The sequence below is a fragment of the Anas acuta genome, chromosome 11, assembly GCF_963932015.1.
Source record: "Anas acuta chromosome 11, bAnaAcu1.1, whole genome shotgun sequence".
Lineage (NCBI taxonomy): Eukaryota > Metazoa > Chordata > Aves > Anseriformes > Anatidae > Anas > Anas acuta.
Window position 1 is genome coordinate 13,639,561 of NC_088989.1, and position 18,085 is coordinate 13,657,645.

The window sequence follows — 18,085 nt, forward strand, 5'->3', positions numbered from 1 at the left end:
TTACCTCAGCGGCCCCTCAGCGGCAGACCGGCCGCCTCAGCCGCCGCGCGCGTGATTGACACCGCACCATCCAACCGCGAGCCGAGCCTTGAGGCCGTTGACCAATCGCGTTGCGACTCGGAGCGGAGGGGCGGGGCTTAGCGGGCGCTGCCCCCCCCCTACTCCTGCGGGCAGCGCGGCCCCGGCCCGGCCCCAGCGGCGGCGGCGCCCCGCGGGCAGCGCTCAGTAAGTGGGGGGGGGGCGGGAGCGGCCGGGCCGTGAGGGGCGCTGAGGGCCGCGGCTCCGCGCCCGGTGCCCTCCTTCTCCGCAGCCCCCGGAGCCGAGGAGCGGCCGCTGGAGCTCCCGGGAGCCGTGGAGGAGGCGTGGGAGCCGTGGCCGGGCCCCGGAGAGCAGCCGTGGGGGCAGTGCCCAGCCCGGCACCGGGATGAGGACGGGGAGAGGAAGGTGGGGGGGGGGGGGGGGGGGGGAGGCACAGTGTGGGCCAGGAGGGGCTCGGGGGCTGAAGCAGCCTCGAGCGGGTGTCAGAGCCCTGCTGGGAAGCCTTCAGCCGGCACCGTGCATGGGCAGGGTGCTGAGGGCACAGATCCTCCCCCCCAGCCCCCTCCCAGCAGGTTTGCAGCTCGTTGTAACCCAGCTTGGTTTCGGAGCACAGCAGCACCAGGGCTGGCCCCTCTGTAAGGGGGCCTTACCCCACGGCTTGAAATCAGCATCACCATCCCAAGTGGTTTCCAAAAGTGATGCTGAATGGAGGCGGAGGATGATCCATTACGCTTCCAGAAGTCAGCAGCGCTTTGGGATCTGTGCTCTGAGCAGCCCTGAGGCCTGCTGCACTGCTTTCACTTCGGGTCCTTTTCCCATTTTTGTTTCCTTGCTTGTGGCTGTATAAAACATCAAGGATCGTTGTGGAGGGTTTCTCTGAATAGCAGAAATGGATGTTTCTCTCTGAGCAGCCGCTCTGTCCGCCCCATACCTGCGCAATGCTTCCCTCCCTTCCCCTGCTGGGCCATGGCTGCTGTGGCACTCGGCTTTCAGATTTGGCATCTCTGGGCCCCGGTGTCCCCCAGCCCTGAGCTCCACTGCAGTCAGTGGTGGGATCCAGGTGCTGTCCGGTTTGGTGGTCAGTGGAGGACGCTTTGCCATTGAGCCACAGGGAACCCGTGTCTCAGCGTGATGCAGGCCAGAAGTGCCGTCTACTTTCACCTTTCTCTAGAAGCTCACGGGAATTTGCCATGTTCCACAACTCTCCCAGGCACTTTGAAATCTTCCGACAGCTCCTGCTACACCAAGTTGGTCACTGGGAACTGTGAGACCAGGTCTGCCTGTGTGGTGAGAGGTCTGCATGCTCGGGGAGATGCAGGACAAGTGCTGTGATGGCAAGGCGGGCTGCTGGCAGACCACAGGGAGGCCTGGAGCTGTTTGCCTGGTGCGATTTCTCTGCTTCAGTTGTTAGTGACAGATGTTAATCATGCTGCTTAACGCAGTTACAGACAGCAGCAAGGCATCACAGTAATGGGAACTGCGCAATAACCTTGCCCAGAATAGAACAGTAGAGCTGAACAATGGCTCATTTCTCTTTGCAAGCACATCTTTTTCTATTCAGAGCTCATTAACCCCTGTGTCCTGGTTGCATTCCAGTTCAGAGATGTAACGTCTGCTGAAGTACAGAGAAATTATCAGAGGACCGCTACTGTAGTTCTTGGGATCAGTATTACTCTGCTCCAGAGGTAGCTGTGTTTTCACTGAAGCAATTGCTGAAATAGTGCTCTATACAGTGATTTTTATAAACAAAGTTATGCAGATACTTCCCATAGGATCATCCCATGGTGTTTTGCAACTCCCGATCATTTCCACAATAGAAGCATGAAAACAATTAAAGTCTTTCATGTTTTCAGCATGAATAGATCTGTCAGATTTCACAACTGCAATCCCAAATGGGACCTATTTTAGAATTAATACCAATAATTAGCAGTGCATGACTAAGCCTGAGTGGGTGCTTTCACAGGGGACTTGAGAAATACCATCTCTAGCAGCAGATGGGGGGACCAGTGCAACCCACTGCTTTAAGGAAGCTGCCTTCCAGGGTCCGTGGGCTGAGGGACAGTGGATGGATGGACAGGGCAGGGATTTGCCAGTCAGCAGTGACTATTGCAACAGGGCTGCCCTGCTTCGGATTCAATAGAAAAACACCCCAAATTATGGATGCCTCAGAGCTGATTGCTGTTTTACTGGATCCGTTCTCACTGGTAAACTTGAGGGGATCTCTGTAACTTTCTGTAAATTGAAAGCAAGAGACAGAAGAGAAGCAGGAAGATGCTGTTTTTCTGGTATGGATGGAGCCCACCTGGCTCAGCCGGGAGCAGACAAAGGCAGGGGCTCTGAGGCTGGTCCCACACAGATCTGCCAAGTGCCTGCAAGGAGCTGAGCTGAAGTAGTGAGGGGAAAGCATATCACTGACTTCAGCTGAATCAGGCAGGACTTTGGAGACTCTTTCAGGGTGAAAATGGTTTGTTTGTTGATTTTTTTTCCTTATTTTGAGTGGGCATCTCTGAGCTGCTCTCAAAACTTGTGCTAGTTATTTGGGAGGTTTTGGGAAAGGTGCCTGTCTCTGTTTGCACTATGTGTCTGCTCTCTTCCTTTCCAGGGCAGAAACCAGTGTGGTTCCATGAAGAAAAGCCATCAGCAATGATGCTACAGGATAGGTCTCACATGAGGGTCCTTGAAATGAGGAGCAGCTCTCCACTACTGTAGCTGGAACCTGTCTGTTGAGTGGCTGGAGACAACAGCTTGGTAAAAGAAGCTACCAGGAGCTGGCAGGATGAGTTACAGCTCACCCTCTGTACCTGACTTGTATCACAGCACCACCACAATGGCCAAGCCAGACCCAGGAACAACTCTGGATGTGACTGTACCAGAAACAGCTACCGTAAGCCCTGAGACTACTAGTTTCAACAGCACCAAAATCCCAGATGTGGCCAGCAGTGGACCTGGCATGAGCACAATGCTGCTGTCCTTTGGGATCATTACTGTGATTGGGTTGGCTGTAGCTATGGTAAGAGAGACCCTGCTAAATATTTCTCTGTCTGTCAAGGGTGGGGGGTATCAAAGGGGCTCTAGGACTGATTTGGGTTGAATAACGTCTGTGTGTTATATTAAAGGCTCATCCAGAACCGGTGGGAACTGATAGTTCCCAAGATCCTTTTCTTTTTAAGGCCTTAATCCAGTGCTCCAATACTTCTGCAGCCTCCCTGGGGTCTAGTCTGAGCCGGCTGCTCAGCAGGCCTAGAGGAATCCATATATAGCATCGGTATTTATTTTTAATAGCAAGAGGAAGTTCAATTAAAAGAACACAAAGCAGCAGCAGACTGACAAACAAGTCAGTCTGTTCTGACTTGTTAACTGCAACAGCTGCATTGATTTAAACCTTGTCAACACAAGGAAGTCCATCCTACTTAACTTGTAAAGCAGACTGTTGAACCATGTTAATCTCCTCTGTGGACATGGCTTTATGAATTAAGGCAGCCTAAATTAATTTTAACTTGCCTCATTCTAGACCGCATTTCTGAGGTTCTACTTGCTGGGAATGAGCAGAGTCCTCCAGGATTTGCTGCATGTAACTAATGTTGCCATCGGTGCTTTAGGTAGAAGCTTTCAGAAACTAGTTCTGGGCCTGACAGAGACAATGCAAGTGCTGCAGTTTTCTTTCAATATATAACCAGATCGTTTACCTGCCAACAGAGAACGAAGGTAGCAGCAAGCTCCCATTCCTCGTATGAGGAAGAGCTTCACTAATACAACCAGCAGAGGAGCCTATGGAAAGGGACTACTGCAAAATTTCATTGCAGGCCCAAGGAGGAGTTTCTCCAAAAGCCCCTAAAGAGAACCTGGAAACATTATCCTGGAAACGGTCATAAGTTCCCGAGAGCAACAGCCAGCGTTCGTAGTTCTCAGAACAAGGCTCTGGAGGCCAAAAGCCTCGCTTTCCTCCCAGCCCAGCCACTCTTACTGGCTGACATGAGGCAAGTCACTGAGCATGCCCTCTTTGCTTCTTCCCTTTGTACTGGGGAGGGGGTAACGATGCTTCTGTGCTGTAGGACTCTGCAGATGAAAACCACAAATTGAAGGTTCTTCATTCACTCTTAAATTGCAACATATCGCCTGCAGCCACCAGAAACGTGCTAAGCTACACTTAATATACACCTAATACTCTGACTACTACTAACACACCTAACAAAAGGCCACTCGAGCACTTGGTGTCAGACTGGATGTGCTGCCAAGCTTACACTGATGTATATGAAATGTCAGTTTCAGCTGTCACTTCTCCCTTCCCTCTGCTTTGGTGCGCAGTGACATTGGACTTGCTACACCTCCTTTCTATGTGCTCTGTACCAAAATTACCTTGCCATAGCTGATCTCCATCCCACTAGGACTGTTATAATGATGGTTTTCTTTCTCCTTCAGGTTCTGTATATCAGGAAGAGGAAGAGGTGAGTAACTTCTCTTGGTACCTGAAGGGAATTCAGTGTTCCAAAATCCAGGTAGGGCTAGGAAGTAGAGCAGAAGATGGGGAGAGTATAAGGAACGGCTGTCTGAGAGCAAGCATACAGGCAGCCAGCTGCATGTGAATGAGGCAGGAGCAGGGACACTGCACTCTGTCTTCTAACAGCAGAGCTTCCAAGGCTCCTTTGCAGCTTTGGGAAGGACAACATTGTTGAGCAGGAGGAGGTTGGGGATCCTGTAAGCTCTTCATGCTTCATCTGTGAAATGCACTAAAAAAGAGGAAAGGATCAGGAGCGTATAAAGAAACTGGAAACTGATGTGAGAGGCATGGGTCTCACATTTCAACTGTCCCCAGATCTCTGTGCTTCCCGACAGCCCAAGCCAATGACAGTGGCCTTACAAGTGCCTCTTTAGATGCAGTCACAGCAATGCCAGCAGCATAGTGCAGAGATGCAGCTTTCTAGCCTGAGACTTAGTGTCTTAATTTCCTTGTTAAGCTCCCATCTGAAAGTGGAGAAGACAGCAGCATGCAGGGAGATGCACTTCTTGATTTTTCCATCTCTGATAGCAGAGGCACTGAAGATCTGTTAGCTGTGGTGATCCCTGTCTGATTCCTTGTGGCAGGGCCACAGACATTCAAGAAGTGCTGCTGCCCACTATGAAATTTCCAAGCCTACCCATGCAGCCCAGATCTGGGTACTGCCACAAGAGAAGCTAAAGCTTGGCCTGAAAACAGCGCTGCTGGAGATAATGGCTGTGTTGGCAAACCTGTACAGAAGCAGGGAGGGAATGTGTCATCCTAACATTTGCCAAAATAGATATTTGTGGTGACACTGCCAGTAAGAGCTTGGGTTTTTCCTTTCCCCAACCCCCAAAACTCAGCTACAGCCTAAGTGTTTTCACAGGAGCATGGCCACCCATCCATCCTCCATTGCTGACCTACCTGCTATTTAGGGAGACCCTTTGTGGTAGTGCTTTATAGCTCTGTCACTTGAAGCAATGATATAAGAGTAAGAACAACCTGTCCACATGCATCAGCCTCCCACAAGTCTCTCTTTCCTATTTTCTATTATATTTCTGTTTATTATCTTCTATTTATTATTATATACTTCCAGTCAAGTATATGGTTTGACAAATATAGTTGAAATACTGCTCTTAGGCCGCTGGAGCTAAAAGCAGACTTGTGCTGGCAGGCATACTGTGACGTGGCAGGACTGGCTGTCATGGCAGAGGGGCAGGGGGAGGAGTTGCAAAATGCTCAGTCAGTATATTCCACCCTCTTGTTTTTTCCCATGAAATAAAGCTTGTTCTGAGCTTTATTAGGTCTGCAAATACTTAAAATCCCCGTTTGATTCCTGCCTGCATAATGCCTGCCAACATAGATTAGTGAAGGCAATTAATCCCTGGATCTGCACTCGGGGCATCTTCCAGCTGTAGTGCAGTAGGTTCTTATCCTCCTCCCCACAGGACAGGGATGTGACCATTATCCAGAAAGCAGCAACAAGAGCTGAATCCTCATGCAGAATGAGAAACAGTATGCAGAAGGCTTTATCTGTGGAGCGGGGAAGGCAGCCTGAGTGTCTGTCCTTCTGTCTTTTGATTATTTTTTTTATCAACCCTTTGCCTTCCCTCCTGTGGCAGGTTGGAGAAGCTACGGCACCAGCTCATGCCAATGTACAACTTTGATCCCACCGAAGAGCAGGATGAACTGGAGCAGGAGCTGCTTGAACATGGGCGAGATGCAGCATCTTCCCAGGCATCACAGAGCAAGGTAGGCAGCAGCAGCCAGCCAGTCTGTTATCACGGCCACTGGCACCTGCACTGCTTTTGTTACAGGGCTAAGAAGTTTTTGTAGGGTTGTACAGAAAGGAAACCATACGAGACTCTGTGAGGGCTTTCCCCATCTCAGCCAGCCCTGGAAACAGTCACCTTGAGCATTTTTGAGTGCTTAGGGTGTTTAGGAACATCCTTAGTGCTTAGGAAGAGTAAGGCAACTAGGACAAAGAGCCTGGGGAGGGTAAGTGCTGTCACTACTCAGCTATGAGAGAGAACAGGGCAATTTCAGCAATTAAGGATGAGTTTATTACAGTTTACCACCTAGGGCACCACAGGGGAATGGTAGGATCAATGCTGTTTTCTGGGAGAAGGGGCTTCAATGCTCACAAGGTGCTGAGGCTCCCTCATACTGTCCCTAAACATAAAAACATTTCCACCCAATTTTAAGGCATCTGTTTTGCCTAAAGCTATGAGTGTGAAACAAGGTCTTGTGAAGGGAAAGCCTGTAGTTGTTAACACTGAACTGTGTTGCAAGCCCTGAGAAAGGCAGGCAGAAAGCCTGTGCGTTGCTGTGGCTTGGCACATCTGATCTTGTCAGCACCTCCAGGCCAACCTGGCTGGGCACAGAGCAGGCATGGCTCAAAAAGAGAAAAGGGAGGAGAGTTCTCTATTTGAATCTGGGGAAAAGAGAGGAAGGCTTTGCTTTGACCACTTCTGAGTGTTCAAAGGCATGGAGTGTAATGAGAAATGATAAAGTCGGCAGAGACCAGTGGCTTCCTACATTTGTGAGTTAGGAGAGAGCTCGATGCCAGTTGTTCTTGGTTAATGGTCCAGATGGGTCTTTGTCAAGAGGCTGTCGCCTTCCCCATTGTACCAAGAGGAAGGAGAAATAGGGAAGAAAGGCTTCTCACCATTGCAGCCAGTTTCATAGTGTTCTTTGTTTCCTTTGTCACCACTATCGCACACAAAAAGCCTTTCTGTAATACAGAGCCAGCAAGGATGGTTGGAACAGGTACGTCTCTTAGCCCGTGATGCAACCTCCCCTTAGAGCAGACATCTCTCCTTTCTTGAATTCCTCTCTAGCTGTTCTATATTGCCATTGCTTTTCCAGCTCTAGGAACATGAATTCTCCCAAACATGTCTCGGTTTCCACACACTTTATACCTCCAGATAACCTGTAGCAAGCTTGGTGTGGGCAGAAAGGAAGAAAAGAAAATAAATACAACTGCAATTATAAAATATTTACCTTGAAGGATGCTTCCCAGCCTGACAAAGAGCACACAGCAGATGTGTTGGAATATGGATGATAATCAGCATATTCTATACACTGGTTTGGGAAAGTAGAGAAATAATGCTGTGTAAAAGCAAAGGATCTTGTTCTCTGAGCAGCACATACATCAGAGCCCTCTACCAGTGCACACTGAGTACTTCCCTTCAGGTAATAAAGAGGGGAAATGACAAGGCCAGAGTTAAACTTAGCACAGTAAAAGTGCATCCTTTCTACATAGTGACTGGCCAGCAGGATACCTTAGATCCCTCCAGAGCTTGCTAATGCACAGACACCTCTGCTTAGAAAGTACGCGAGTTTAAAGATTTTATGGAACGTGAGAGGGAGTCTAAGCCAGCAGCCAAAGATCAGATTGTGGCATGTTTCCAGGCCTTCTTGAAGTTTCAAGTCTTTTTATGCTGCCTTGAGTATATAAAACAGTGAGTTACACATGGCAAATCTGTGGAGTCTTGGATAAGCTACACTCTGTAATCCAATGATGCGGGGATTTTAAATTGGCATGGTTGTGCTGACTTGCTCTGTGGCTTGTTGTATTTTTCTGTTGCAGCCTTGGTAGTATCATGTTAGTCTATCAGCCCCGCCTTGAGTAGAATAGAATAGAACAGAATAGTTCACTTGGAAGAGACCTACAAAGATTATCAAGTCCAATTTCCTGAGCGCTTCAGATCTAACCAAAAATTAAAGCACATTACTGAGGGCATTATCCAAATGCCTCTTGAGCACTGACAGCCACGGGGCATCCAGCATCTCTCCAGGAAGCCTGTCCCAGTGTTTGGTCACACTCATGATAAAGAATTTTTCCTAATGACCAGCCTGAGCCTCCCCTGCTGCAGCTTTGTGCCGTTCCCATGCGTCCTGACATGGGAAAGAGACCGGCGCCTGCCTCTGCATTTCCCCTCCTCAGGGAGCTGCAGAGAGCCGTGAGGTCGCCCCTGGCCTCTTTTTCCCCACACCAGACAAGCTAGGTGTCCTCACAGGACATGCCTTCCAGCCCTTCTACCAGCTTTGCTTCCTTTAGTAAGAGGCTGAATGTAGTTATGATACTGTGCAGTCTGTGCTCAGGGCCATGCACACGAGAAAAAGCAGACTTGCTGGGTCTCATCTTTCACTGCTTCAATGCAGATTCTGCTGACGAATCAAGGAGCCCTCCAAAGACCCAGCCGTCTTGTGTTCACAGACGTTGCCAATGCCATCAATGCATGAACAATACCTGCCCCTGCTCTGGGATTGTGCCGAGACTGGGGAGGATGGAGCCAACAAACCACTGACTTCTCACGAGCGTGGCTGAGTCCCGGAGCCCAGCTGGTCACTCTGCTGGTGTGCGGAACAGATGGGCACAAGCACTGGGAACAGTCGTCACTTTGGGAAGAAAACCCTTTGTGATGGCAGTAGCGTTTTTCAATGTGTCCGTTACTACTGAAGGGTTCTGAGCTGCCACGCTCTGGGTTCTGGGCTGGTGCTGACACCATCTACCAGGCCGCATGCTTAGGATCAGTGCCCACTTTGTTGTAGCATAACTTACCGGAGCACACGTGTGAGCGCTCTGGGTCAGGGAAAGAGGAGAGGTGCATGCTTCACACGGCTTCCCTGTTGGCTTTGTGCCACCAGATCCCCGGGAAAGCGGTGAATGAACCTCCCTGTGCAGCTTTGATAGGTCCTGGAGGGCTGACCGGTGGCAAAGCCTCTTTGAGCTGGGAAAGCTGACTCTCCTAGCTGAGCGGTAAACTGGGGCACACAAGGGAAAACACATACCGTGGGCTTATCCCGTTGTGGCACGGCTGATGCTGATAAATGTGAGCCTGGGCTGATGTTGCAGCATGGGGAATTCACTAGCTCTAACAAGTGAAATGGTGAACATTTGGCTGGTAACTTCTTAACTGAGGAGATGATCTGTGAATATCCCAAATCAGGGCTGCCATGTGTAGAGAGGGGATTTCACACAGCTAGAGGCAGGGGCTGTCACATCTAGCTACACGACTCCCTGCCACTGACCTGGGAACACCAGTACCTGAGCCAGAGAGAGGAGTTGAGCACTGAAGAGAACTGGGGCTCTGCTACCACGTATCCCCCGGGCTTCAGCTCAGGGAAGTTTTTACAGTGCAGAGAGAAGATTAAGCCTTGATTTTTTTTCCTTTTGAATGAGGATTAACAGGTATTGGCTCCACATTACAACAGGTGTGCCTGGAGGTGGCTGAACATCTGGTTGCTTCCTTACCTGCTAGGACCTGCAGTCAGTCTTCTCCCTGCTGAAGGAAACAGAGTTTTGTGTTAGCCTTTGCTCATGTTACCTGCTAGTGCAGAAGGTGGGTCTGGGCAGGTAAGCCAGCAGTTCCCTTGTAACCCTGAAGCACCCTGCTGCCTGCACATCCTTCAGGGCTGCAGGAGAGAAGAGTGTGAAGGGGTCTCTGGGCACCTTGGCATGCTGCAGTGCAGCATGAGGGCTGTCCTCCTCAGAGCCTCTGGTGGCCACAAGCCTAGAGTGCTGCTGGCCAGCACAGTGGCCAGGGGTTGGTGGCAGGGTCCAGGCTGGGCTCTCACACTGCAAACCAAGAGCATGGCAGAAAGGACAAGAGGAGGGTCCAGTACAACCACAGCACCAGGCAGGTGCCCCATCCTCCCTGCCCCATTCCTCAGTCATGAAACTGCAGGGAAAATCGAAAGAAGGGATGTGCATCTGTCCACCCCGTTCAGACATCATGATCTGGGGGAAAGGGTGCTCCTTTTTGCTAACCTGCTGCCAGGGATCGACCCTCACTCCTGGTTGGGTGGTAGCTTTAGATCCCTGGAGGTGAACGCACAAATCAAACTGTCTCACTGCTGTGGTAGTGGTGCGCAAGCATCAGTCCCCGGCTGTATACTACTCGCCTACTGATTTTTCTGCAGCACATGAATTTGTCAAATCCTATTCCATCCACAGCACCAGTTAAAAGGGAATGAGGGCCAGCCAAAATTTGAATGCAGATCTAAAGGTGAGCTTTATGCAAGGAAGTATTTCACTGAGTGGCAATTCAGGTATCATGTGCTTTGTTACAAGTTTGGGCCTGCTAGCTAGCTTTTGTTCTCCTGGATCTTGTTTTTTTGCTTCCCACTGTGATTTTCTTTAGTTATTCACAGATGCAAACACTTTCCCGTGCACATGCCACTGACCCCTGCTGCAGTGAACAGTTTCTCACCAGCTCTGCCTTCACTACACAGCTTCCCTCATGGCATTTTTGCAGGACTGAGTTGCTTTATTTTTTCAGTATCCCCCTTCCTTTTTAAAACCAGAGAGTTCTGAAAGTGTAGTAAGGCTAGGAGTGTCAGCACGCATAGAAAATGGCCCATCTTTTATAACTGGTAGATACGGCAGGAGGCATTCCCAGCTTGCTGAGGTTTGCTCTCCAGGGAGACTGTTGGAAGGGGGTATGGGTACAAATACTTGGTGTTACCTGGTGTAGGTCCTTAGAATTTGGAGGCCACCATCTGTGGGTCTTCCCAGAGGTTATGCTTACATGACCAGCTAAAAAAGCAACCCCAATTCCACCCCTGCCTCAACTTACCGTCTCTTTATCTCCTCCGCGTGCTCCCTGAGGACAGCCAGCCACAGAGATGTCAGATTTTTCCCTTCAGCAGCTGGCACATCATTGCCCGTCATGCTCCTGTGTTTTGCAGCAGGATGAGGACGCAAGCAGTGGCAATGGTGCATGCCCTAAGCTGTAAGCATTCAACCGCTAGAACTCTTAGTACTTAAACTTTGTTGTTATTGTCATTTTACACTCTATAAAAGGCAACCATAAGCTGGCTGTTGCCTCACACCACTCCATGTATTGCACAGGCAGCTGCCAAGCAGTGCATCTGCCAGCTCGGGTATAAAAACAGGCACCTTGGTCCACGTTAATGCTGAGATCTCTCATATAACAAACACACCTGCAGAGGAATTCTCTTCAACCATTCTTCCTGCAATGGTAGGCTTTGTCCTGTGATGACTGCCCTTAGATTAAAAAAGTACAGACAATAAGACTAAAAGAATGTTACGGGTGTTTGCTGGGCTTGTACTGGAGTATTCTTTTAGTTCAATAGCACCTTCACTCACAGTTCTTGGACGTATATGTACAACTTAGCAGAAGCATTATGATGTAATTTAATTCAAGTGTTTCTGTGTCTTAAGCATTTAAATATAATTAAAGTATTTACATGAAATGTTGTGTGATTTTCTTTTTTCCCTACTATTTGCATTTTCCAGGGAAAACTGGAGTATATCCTTGGTACCTGTTGGTAACTTTGTACGCAGTGAATTCCCCTAATCTTTCAAAGTCTGAAGCAAGCATCAAAAACTTCAAACGACAAGCTCTGCAGAGTTAAAGGTTTAGTATTCCTCTGTGTGGAAACTCAGAGCTGTATGGGAAGGCTTAGCGGAGAAGGCAGGCGCTTCCAGCCTAGCACATTCCAGGCACCCAGAGTGCAGAAGAACAAATTCCAACTTGTCTGTTGGCCATATTTTCCTTAAACCAGCTGAATTCTGAGACAAACTCTGGATTTCTTGGCTTACCTGCAGTTCTGTCCAGGACAGCTTCACCCACATTGGGTGAACATTGTGGGCAGCACCATGGTGATATTTTGTTTCAGAAAATTTGCTTTCTAACTCACCTTTCGGCCCACAAACCCATAACTTGGGACTGGTTAGGAAAGCTGTCAGATGAACTGAAGAGGCTATACAGAGGAACAGAATTAATTGTACAAAAAGCTGTGGCACATACAGACTTCACTGTGGAGACTTCTAGGTATAGACATGAAGCAGAATTAGCCTGTATTGTAGTCAAGCCAATTCCAAGGTACTGTAAGATACACAAGAGACTACTATTAGGTACCAGACCAAATTGTGTTTTAGAATGTCCAAAACTTTTTTTTTTTTTTTAACTCCAGTAAAGAAAAACGTTTGCCTAGAGAGCCTAGAGATGTGTGTGAGCTCAGGTTGTTGCACATAGAGGAGGCAAAGCCAAAGCCTGAGGTGCTACGGTTTATACCTTTATTAAAAACAAACACTGAGGCTAAGTTCAAATTGTCAAAACTGTTTATGCCTACACCAAAATGAGAACCGTTTATGAGAATCTTCCAAACTTTGCTAGGAAACACACTGTGTCATCTCCACTATTCTGATCCCACTGCAGTGACCTGTTTTTTGACTCAGACCCACTGCCTAAGCTTAGAAACATTTGAAACGCATTTGTTTAGAGGTAGGATTTGGCTACACAGAAAAGGTATGAGGAATAAGAAGTGTTTCTCTCTCAAATAAGAAAAACTAGCGTGAGAGCCAGCCTAGCTCTCTGAAGACAACTGGAATTTTGTCTGCTTTTAATAGACATTGACTTTCATTCCAAGTCTCTGCATAAAAGCGGAAGCTGAAGTTATGGACTGGTGGACTGGGATTTCAACTACATGCAGAGTGGCTCCTAATAGCGTGGAATTCTGGTTGTTCCCAAGCAGTTACATTTTTTACAGAAATCTGTTTTCTGCTGTGGTTTCCCAATAGAATATTAAGAGGTAGCAAAGACTAGATTTTTTTTTTTTCCCCCCTAAGAGGAGTACTTTGAGTGCATATCCCAGAAGAAATCCATTTGATTTAGGTCAGCAGTGTTACTATTTAACTGAGGCAGTTTCCATCCCTACTGCATGTTACCAGCTGAGAAAGGACTCGCTAGTGTCATAAGAAAAGCTCAAGACTCTTACAGATGCCATGCCTAATCTATTTAGAAGAAGCTGAAATTCCAGTTTCACATGGTAACAGCTATTACTCTCAGGTAATAGGACTCAATTAAATCTACAGTACAGTCTTGAAGGAAAATGTTAAATTTGCCAATCCACTCACAAATCAGGTATTGAAGTTGGTGAAATATCCTAGTGTGTCACTGGGGTGCCCTTTGAATGCAGACGTGAACTGCAGATGAAATTTTGTGTCTAAAAAAATGATAAAGAGGAAATTTTGCGTCTTGCCCTAACCTGAACTTGGAGGAACACCAGTTGGATCTTCTCATGTAACTATTGATAGTTACAGACTTGAATGCATGGTGTCCCACCTGGATTTATCCAGCATGCCTCATTCTACAGCATAAAGTCAGACCCTGTGATCCAATCCATTAAATCCTTGATTTCTCCGATACGTGGTAGAGGAGGCAAGAAGGGTTACCGTGATGCAGGTTTTCTGCTGAGACCACCAAAGTCCATGTACAAGAAACTACTGTTAGGGCAAACCTGACAACATAGAATTAACATAATCAGAACCCTGGTCACTACTAAATGGCAGACTGGACAAAATGATCTAGAGGAGGAAAAAACAGTTCTTCTATTTTCTTTCTCCAGTCAGTCCTTCCTCTTAATCCTGCAGACGTTTTCTTGTGTTAAATACATGCCTGCTAAGGAAACAGACCTCTGATGAAAGGATAATAAATGAGCTCAATATATACTGACATTTCATGGGTTTCTGCTATGCACTGCCATAAATTTAAAGCCAATTATGTTCTGTTTAAATATTTAACACTGTAAAGCTAGCCAATTTTACATCTTGTCAAAGATAATTGAAATACCCACTTTGTCCATTTAATAGGCAGGCAGAGCATCCACCAGATGGAAAATAACCACAGGATTTCATTGTTTGCAAGTGGGTAATGGAAATACCCTCATTCCTCAGAATTCAGGAAGATCAGCTCCGATGCTGAAAGCAGAGTTGACATACAATGTGCTGCTCTCAGTCCCTGTCGCAGAGCTACAGGATACTGCTTTCTCCCAAAACTAAACTGTATCAGCAAGCTTTTATTTGCATAGCTGCAACACTAGAGGACCCCACAAACGCACATTATGGATGAAGGTATGACAGTGATTTAAGTTGAATCCTGCAGCTCTGAAGGAAGCAACCTGTGGTTTCTTTGGTTCTTTAGAGGCACTCCTTGGAAGTGATGAAATCCAGTGGTTGTGACTAAACTTGTAAAGATTGTTCACTCAGAGTTGCTATCAAATTCATGGGGAGTGCCAGCAGGCCAAAAGCTAGTTAATGGAAGATGGCCTGAGCTGACAGTGCTAGGATAAAAATTTCAGAGTCAGTCCTCAAGATGCCAGGGTGTGAGCTTTCCTCTAAAGCATCCAAATTACTGACCCCATTACGTAAGCTGGAAATGCCACGAAGGTTTTTTTCTTTCCAATACAGGAAGGGAAGGACTCAAAGTATCTTTCAGATAGAGTCCCTGTGAGCAAATGAGCAAAATTTAACTCTTGGGACCACTCCGTCATCTACCAGAGGTGGTATGACATAAATTCAGAATTTGGCTGTGTAAACAGATTTCCTTTCCCATATCTGTATTACTGAGTCAACACTCTGTCTTTCTATTGAACTATTGCTCTCTGTGGCAGCACGAGGCACCCTGTTATTGAAGTATCATTACAAAAGATAATATCCTTACCAAAAAATCTACTACAAACGGTGAAAGGCATCTCCCTGAGAAAGCATTTTTCTTTTTGTCCCTTAAGTCCCTGCTTGGATGGCTGGGGTAAGCCAGCAGACAGCAGGAGAGAAAGGTTGGGCAAGATTATCACAAAAGAAGAATTCAAAATATGACAGTAAGAATGCTATTTGCTTTCCAGTCCTCTGGCTTCAGCAAGACATGAGCAGGTGGCATACTACTGAGCTGTGGCAGGGATGTTACTCAGAGACTTCCTAAGACCAGTAGTTTTGCTGGGCCTGGAACCGTCTTTTCCAGTGATGCCTAAAGGGAGAGATCATGGGAGACAGAGTTAGATCTCTGCGTCGAGAAGCCTTGCTGCCCAAATGCCCAGAGTCAGTGCAAGGTTAAAAGAAGGCATAGGTCCATTCCCAGACACCCGAAGATCTTCACAGCAAGATTCTTGTTCTTGTACTGGCTGTCAGACTAAAGCCAACATGAACAGCTTCCCCTGACAGCATGCCTCAGAATGGGGCTATTGAGGGCCCAGAAGCTATAGTTTGTGTGAACTTTTCTGGCTTCTGCTAATGCAAACATACAGGGGAAAAGAAGAGCTGGATCCCCAGCTACAAAGGCCATGGGAAAAATATACAGGCAGCTTTCAAGAAGCTCTCCTCTCTTCTCTGCACCATGGCGGGCTTGCAAGTCTGGCACATTTCTCCTTCAGTTCTTGCTGGTTCTTTATTCTCCCCAGACAGGGCTGACAGAAAAGCAAGGAATCAGTCACTGTCTGTTTCAGCAGTTCTCTTAATGTTGCAGACATGAAGTCCAGTGCAGACGCCTTTCCCACTCAGAGCTGTAGAGGATACAACCTGCAGCATGACCAAGCACATGCATCCCCCTCTGCCCTCCCACTAGCACAGAATCTCAAAAATCCTCACCTGAAAGGAAAAAGCAAACTAACCAACCCCACAATAATCAAAAGCTCTGGCTGTGCCCATAGCAGAAGATCATTATGTGACTGCAGACTCCTGCTAACAAATCTCAGAGCTGTAGCCTCCTACATGAGTAGCACAAAAGCCATAATATCTAAGTTAAACCCAGACCCATAGAACGGGTTCATCCACAAACTTCCCATCTGAAAGCTGCCACAGCTGCATCACACTTCCAAACAAGCCACAGGACCTCTAGTTTCCAGAATAATTGGTTTCTCCTTTTCACCCAGCAGTTTCTAAGACAAGCTCACCACCCAGTCTCAAGCACCTGAGTGAGTAACAACGGCTATGAAGTTTTCCAGAGGACTGCCAGGTTTCATACCGTGCTTGCAATCCCTACTGATTTTTAGCTGCTTTTCTCCTTTACAGCAGCACACCAGGTAAAACTGCCCTCTCTGTCCTGGCACTGCCTGGTGCAGGAGCAGGGCGGTTGATGCCACGCTATCGTGTGCCTCACAGCTGTCTCCCGCCGGCCGCAGCATCCGCTGCTCCCGTCACGTCTGGCTCTGCCTCATTGCGACACGAGGGAAACATTCCTCATGTCACCGCCCCGGGTCCCACTCAGAGCAAAAGGAAGAAGAAAGTGCCCACGTGGGCTGTGGTTTGGGCGACGCTCGTGAGCACTGCCGGAGGCAGCGGGGGGCTGGAGGTGAGCTCGTCACTCGCGGGCCTGCGGCTCTGCTGAGCTAAACGCGCAGCGTGGTGGCAGGAAGTGATACGGGAGCAGGGGCCCGAGAGGAAACTGAATCGAGCAGCTGAGGTTAACTGCTCCGGCGTTTTATCATGTGGCATTTCCAGGGACTTTCTAAGAACCCGAGGTTGGGTTCGGCTGCCCGGTGTCAGTTAGGTCGCTTCGCACAGCACGCTCCGCAGCGCTAACGGCAGCGGGACGAGGGAGCAGCTGTGCTGACCACACAGCAAAACAAGGCAACATCTGCCTCTCCGGGGCTGCTGGCCCCCTTCCACCTCCCGCTCAAGGGAATCTTTGTAATGAATTGCTTCCTACAACGCTCACTGAAGGTCGGGCACGACTGCACACGAGTTTGGCTGGCATCTACCTCAGGAACAGCCCCACGTGGCACAGAACTTGCATTTTCCTGCATCTGCAGTGCTACCAGAGCTGTGGGTGGTGCATCTGCATGCTCTCGTGAGTGATAACTGCTATTTGTTATCTCATCTCACAGAAGCTTAGATAGCTTTGCAGCCCTATATAGAAACCTGCCAGTGTCGTCATTCACTGCTAGGGCGCGAGCCACTAACAAGGAGCACTGCCGTCGGGTGCGACCAGGGAGGAGAGCACAAGGCTATCACGAAGGCAGGCTGGAATCAGCACTAGCATATCCCAAATGTTAGGGGCTCTTCACAGTTTTAAGTAAGACCTACATGCAGAATGTGAATATACACTATCATAACACAGCCAGGCGGTTTCACTCGTACTGTATGAGTTTCACTCAGACTGTAACAGCAACTATCACCTCCGATAAAAGACATCTTATAAAGATAAATATACAGACTCTTCTCCCACCCCTCTTTTCTGCCTCTGCTTCTACTCGAGTAGCCACCACCAAATTAGATGGAAGCAACGTGCTACTCCTCCTTGTGTTTCTGGAAGCCTTCCAAACACTCCTCTATTTGTAGGGTTTACCAGGAAGATTGCAGCCAGTGCTACAGCCTTGGGGGTGCATGCATGGTTTGCTAGGAGCATGGTTCCACAGTTTAGCCCAGTGTAATTACAATTATCTAGTTTCAAACCTTGTGTGGCAGGCGCTGAGTTCAAATTCAAGTCACTGCTTCCCTGAGGACTTCCTTCCTCAGACGTTCCTTCTCGGATCGCTAGCTGGGGCTATGAAGAGAAACACCAGAAACAAACAAAATCCCCCACATGGAATCAGTATCAGGAGACAAAATTGCAAATGCACAAAGTTGATTAAAAGCTTTTGGCTTGGCATCTATGTTATTTACATAAGACCATACAGTGCTGAAACTATGCTGACTTGCCACCACTTCTTGTGTCCAACTGCATTCAAGAGCATGTGCCAGCGCACGTAGTGCCTATGTGTATTCACAAGAGTCTCTGAATGGCTGTCAGAGTACAAAATTAGCCCCCACATTTTCAGTCT

General features: G+C 48.1%; 3 protein-coding genes across 11 annotated transcripts in view; 1 reads left to right on the forward strand and 2 right to left on the reverse strand.

Annotated features, from left to right (window-relative positions):
• The window catches only part of HEMK1 (HemK methyltransferase family member 1), a 32,145-nt gene extending 31,999 nt beyond the window's left edge, over nucleotides 1–146 (reverse strand). Inside the window, exon 1 of the mRNA XM_068694770.1 lies at nucleotides 5–146. The gene's annotated coding sequence lies outside the window, so the exon portion shown is untranslated. The remainder of the gene's footprint in view (nucleotides 1–4) is intronic.
• Nucleotides 99–11,740, forward strand: C11H3orf18 (chromosome 11 C3orf18 homolog). 4 transcript variants are annotated; one of them, XM_068694787.1, is made up of 5 exons: nucleotides 99–225; nucleotides 2,642–3,049; nucleotides 4,459–4,484; nucleotides 6,139–6,268; nucleotides 8,739–11,740. In XM_068694787.1, exons 2-5 carry the CDS (start codon nucleotides 2,816–2,818, stop codon nucleotides 8,847–8,849), a joined length of 501 nt encoding a protein of 166 aa, XP_068550888.1. In that variant the 5' UTR covers nucleotides 99–225; nucleotides 2,642–2,815; the 3' UTR covers nucleotides 8,850–11,740. The 4 variants fall into 4 exon arrangements, with proteins under 4 accessions (XP_068550888.1, XP_068550891.1, XP_068550889.1 ...); XM_068694790.1 differs by having other exon boundaries at nucleotides 102–225; nucleotides 8,684–11,740; XM_068694788.1 differs by having other exon boundaries at nucleotides 156–229; nucleotides 2,647–3,049.
• An 812-nt stretch (nucleotides 11,741–12,552) lies between these two features.
• The window catches only part of LOC137862567 (high mobility group protein HMGI-C-like), a 41,794-nt gene continuing 36,261 nt past the window's right edge, over nucleotides 12,553–18,085 (reverse strand). For 5 of the 6 annotated variants that reach the window (XM_068694781.1, XM_068694782.1, XM_068694783.1 and 2 more), the window contains 3 exons: nucleotides 17,718–17,808; nucleotides 15,623–15,730; nucleotides 12,553–15,294 (listed from right to left, as the gene is read on the reverse strand). In XM_068694781.1, the coding sequence (XP_068550882.1) occupies nucleotides 15,209–15,294; nucleotides 15,623–15,730; nucleotides 17,718–17,808 (285 nt within the window). In that variant the 3' untranslated portion in view covers nucleotides 12,553–15,208. The remainder of the gene's footprint in view (nucleotides 15,295–15,622; nucleotides 15,731–17,717; nucleotides 17,809–18,085) is intronic. The other variant, XM_068694786.1, reaches the window with a different exon arrangement.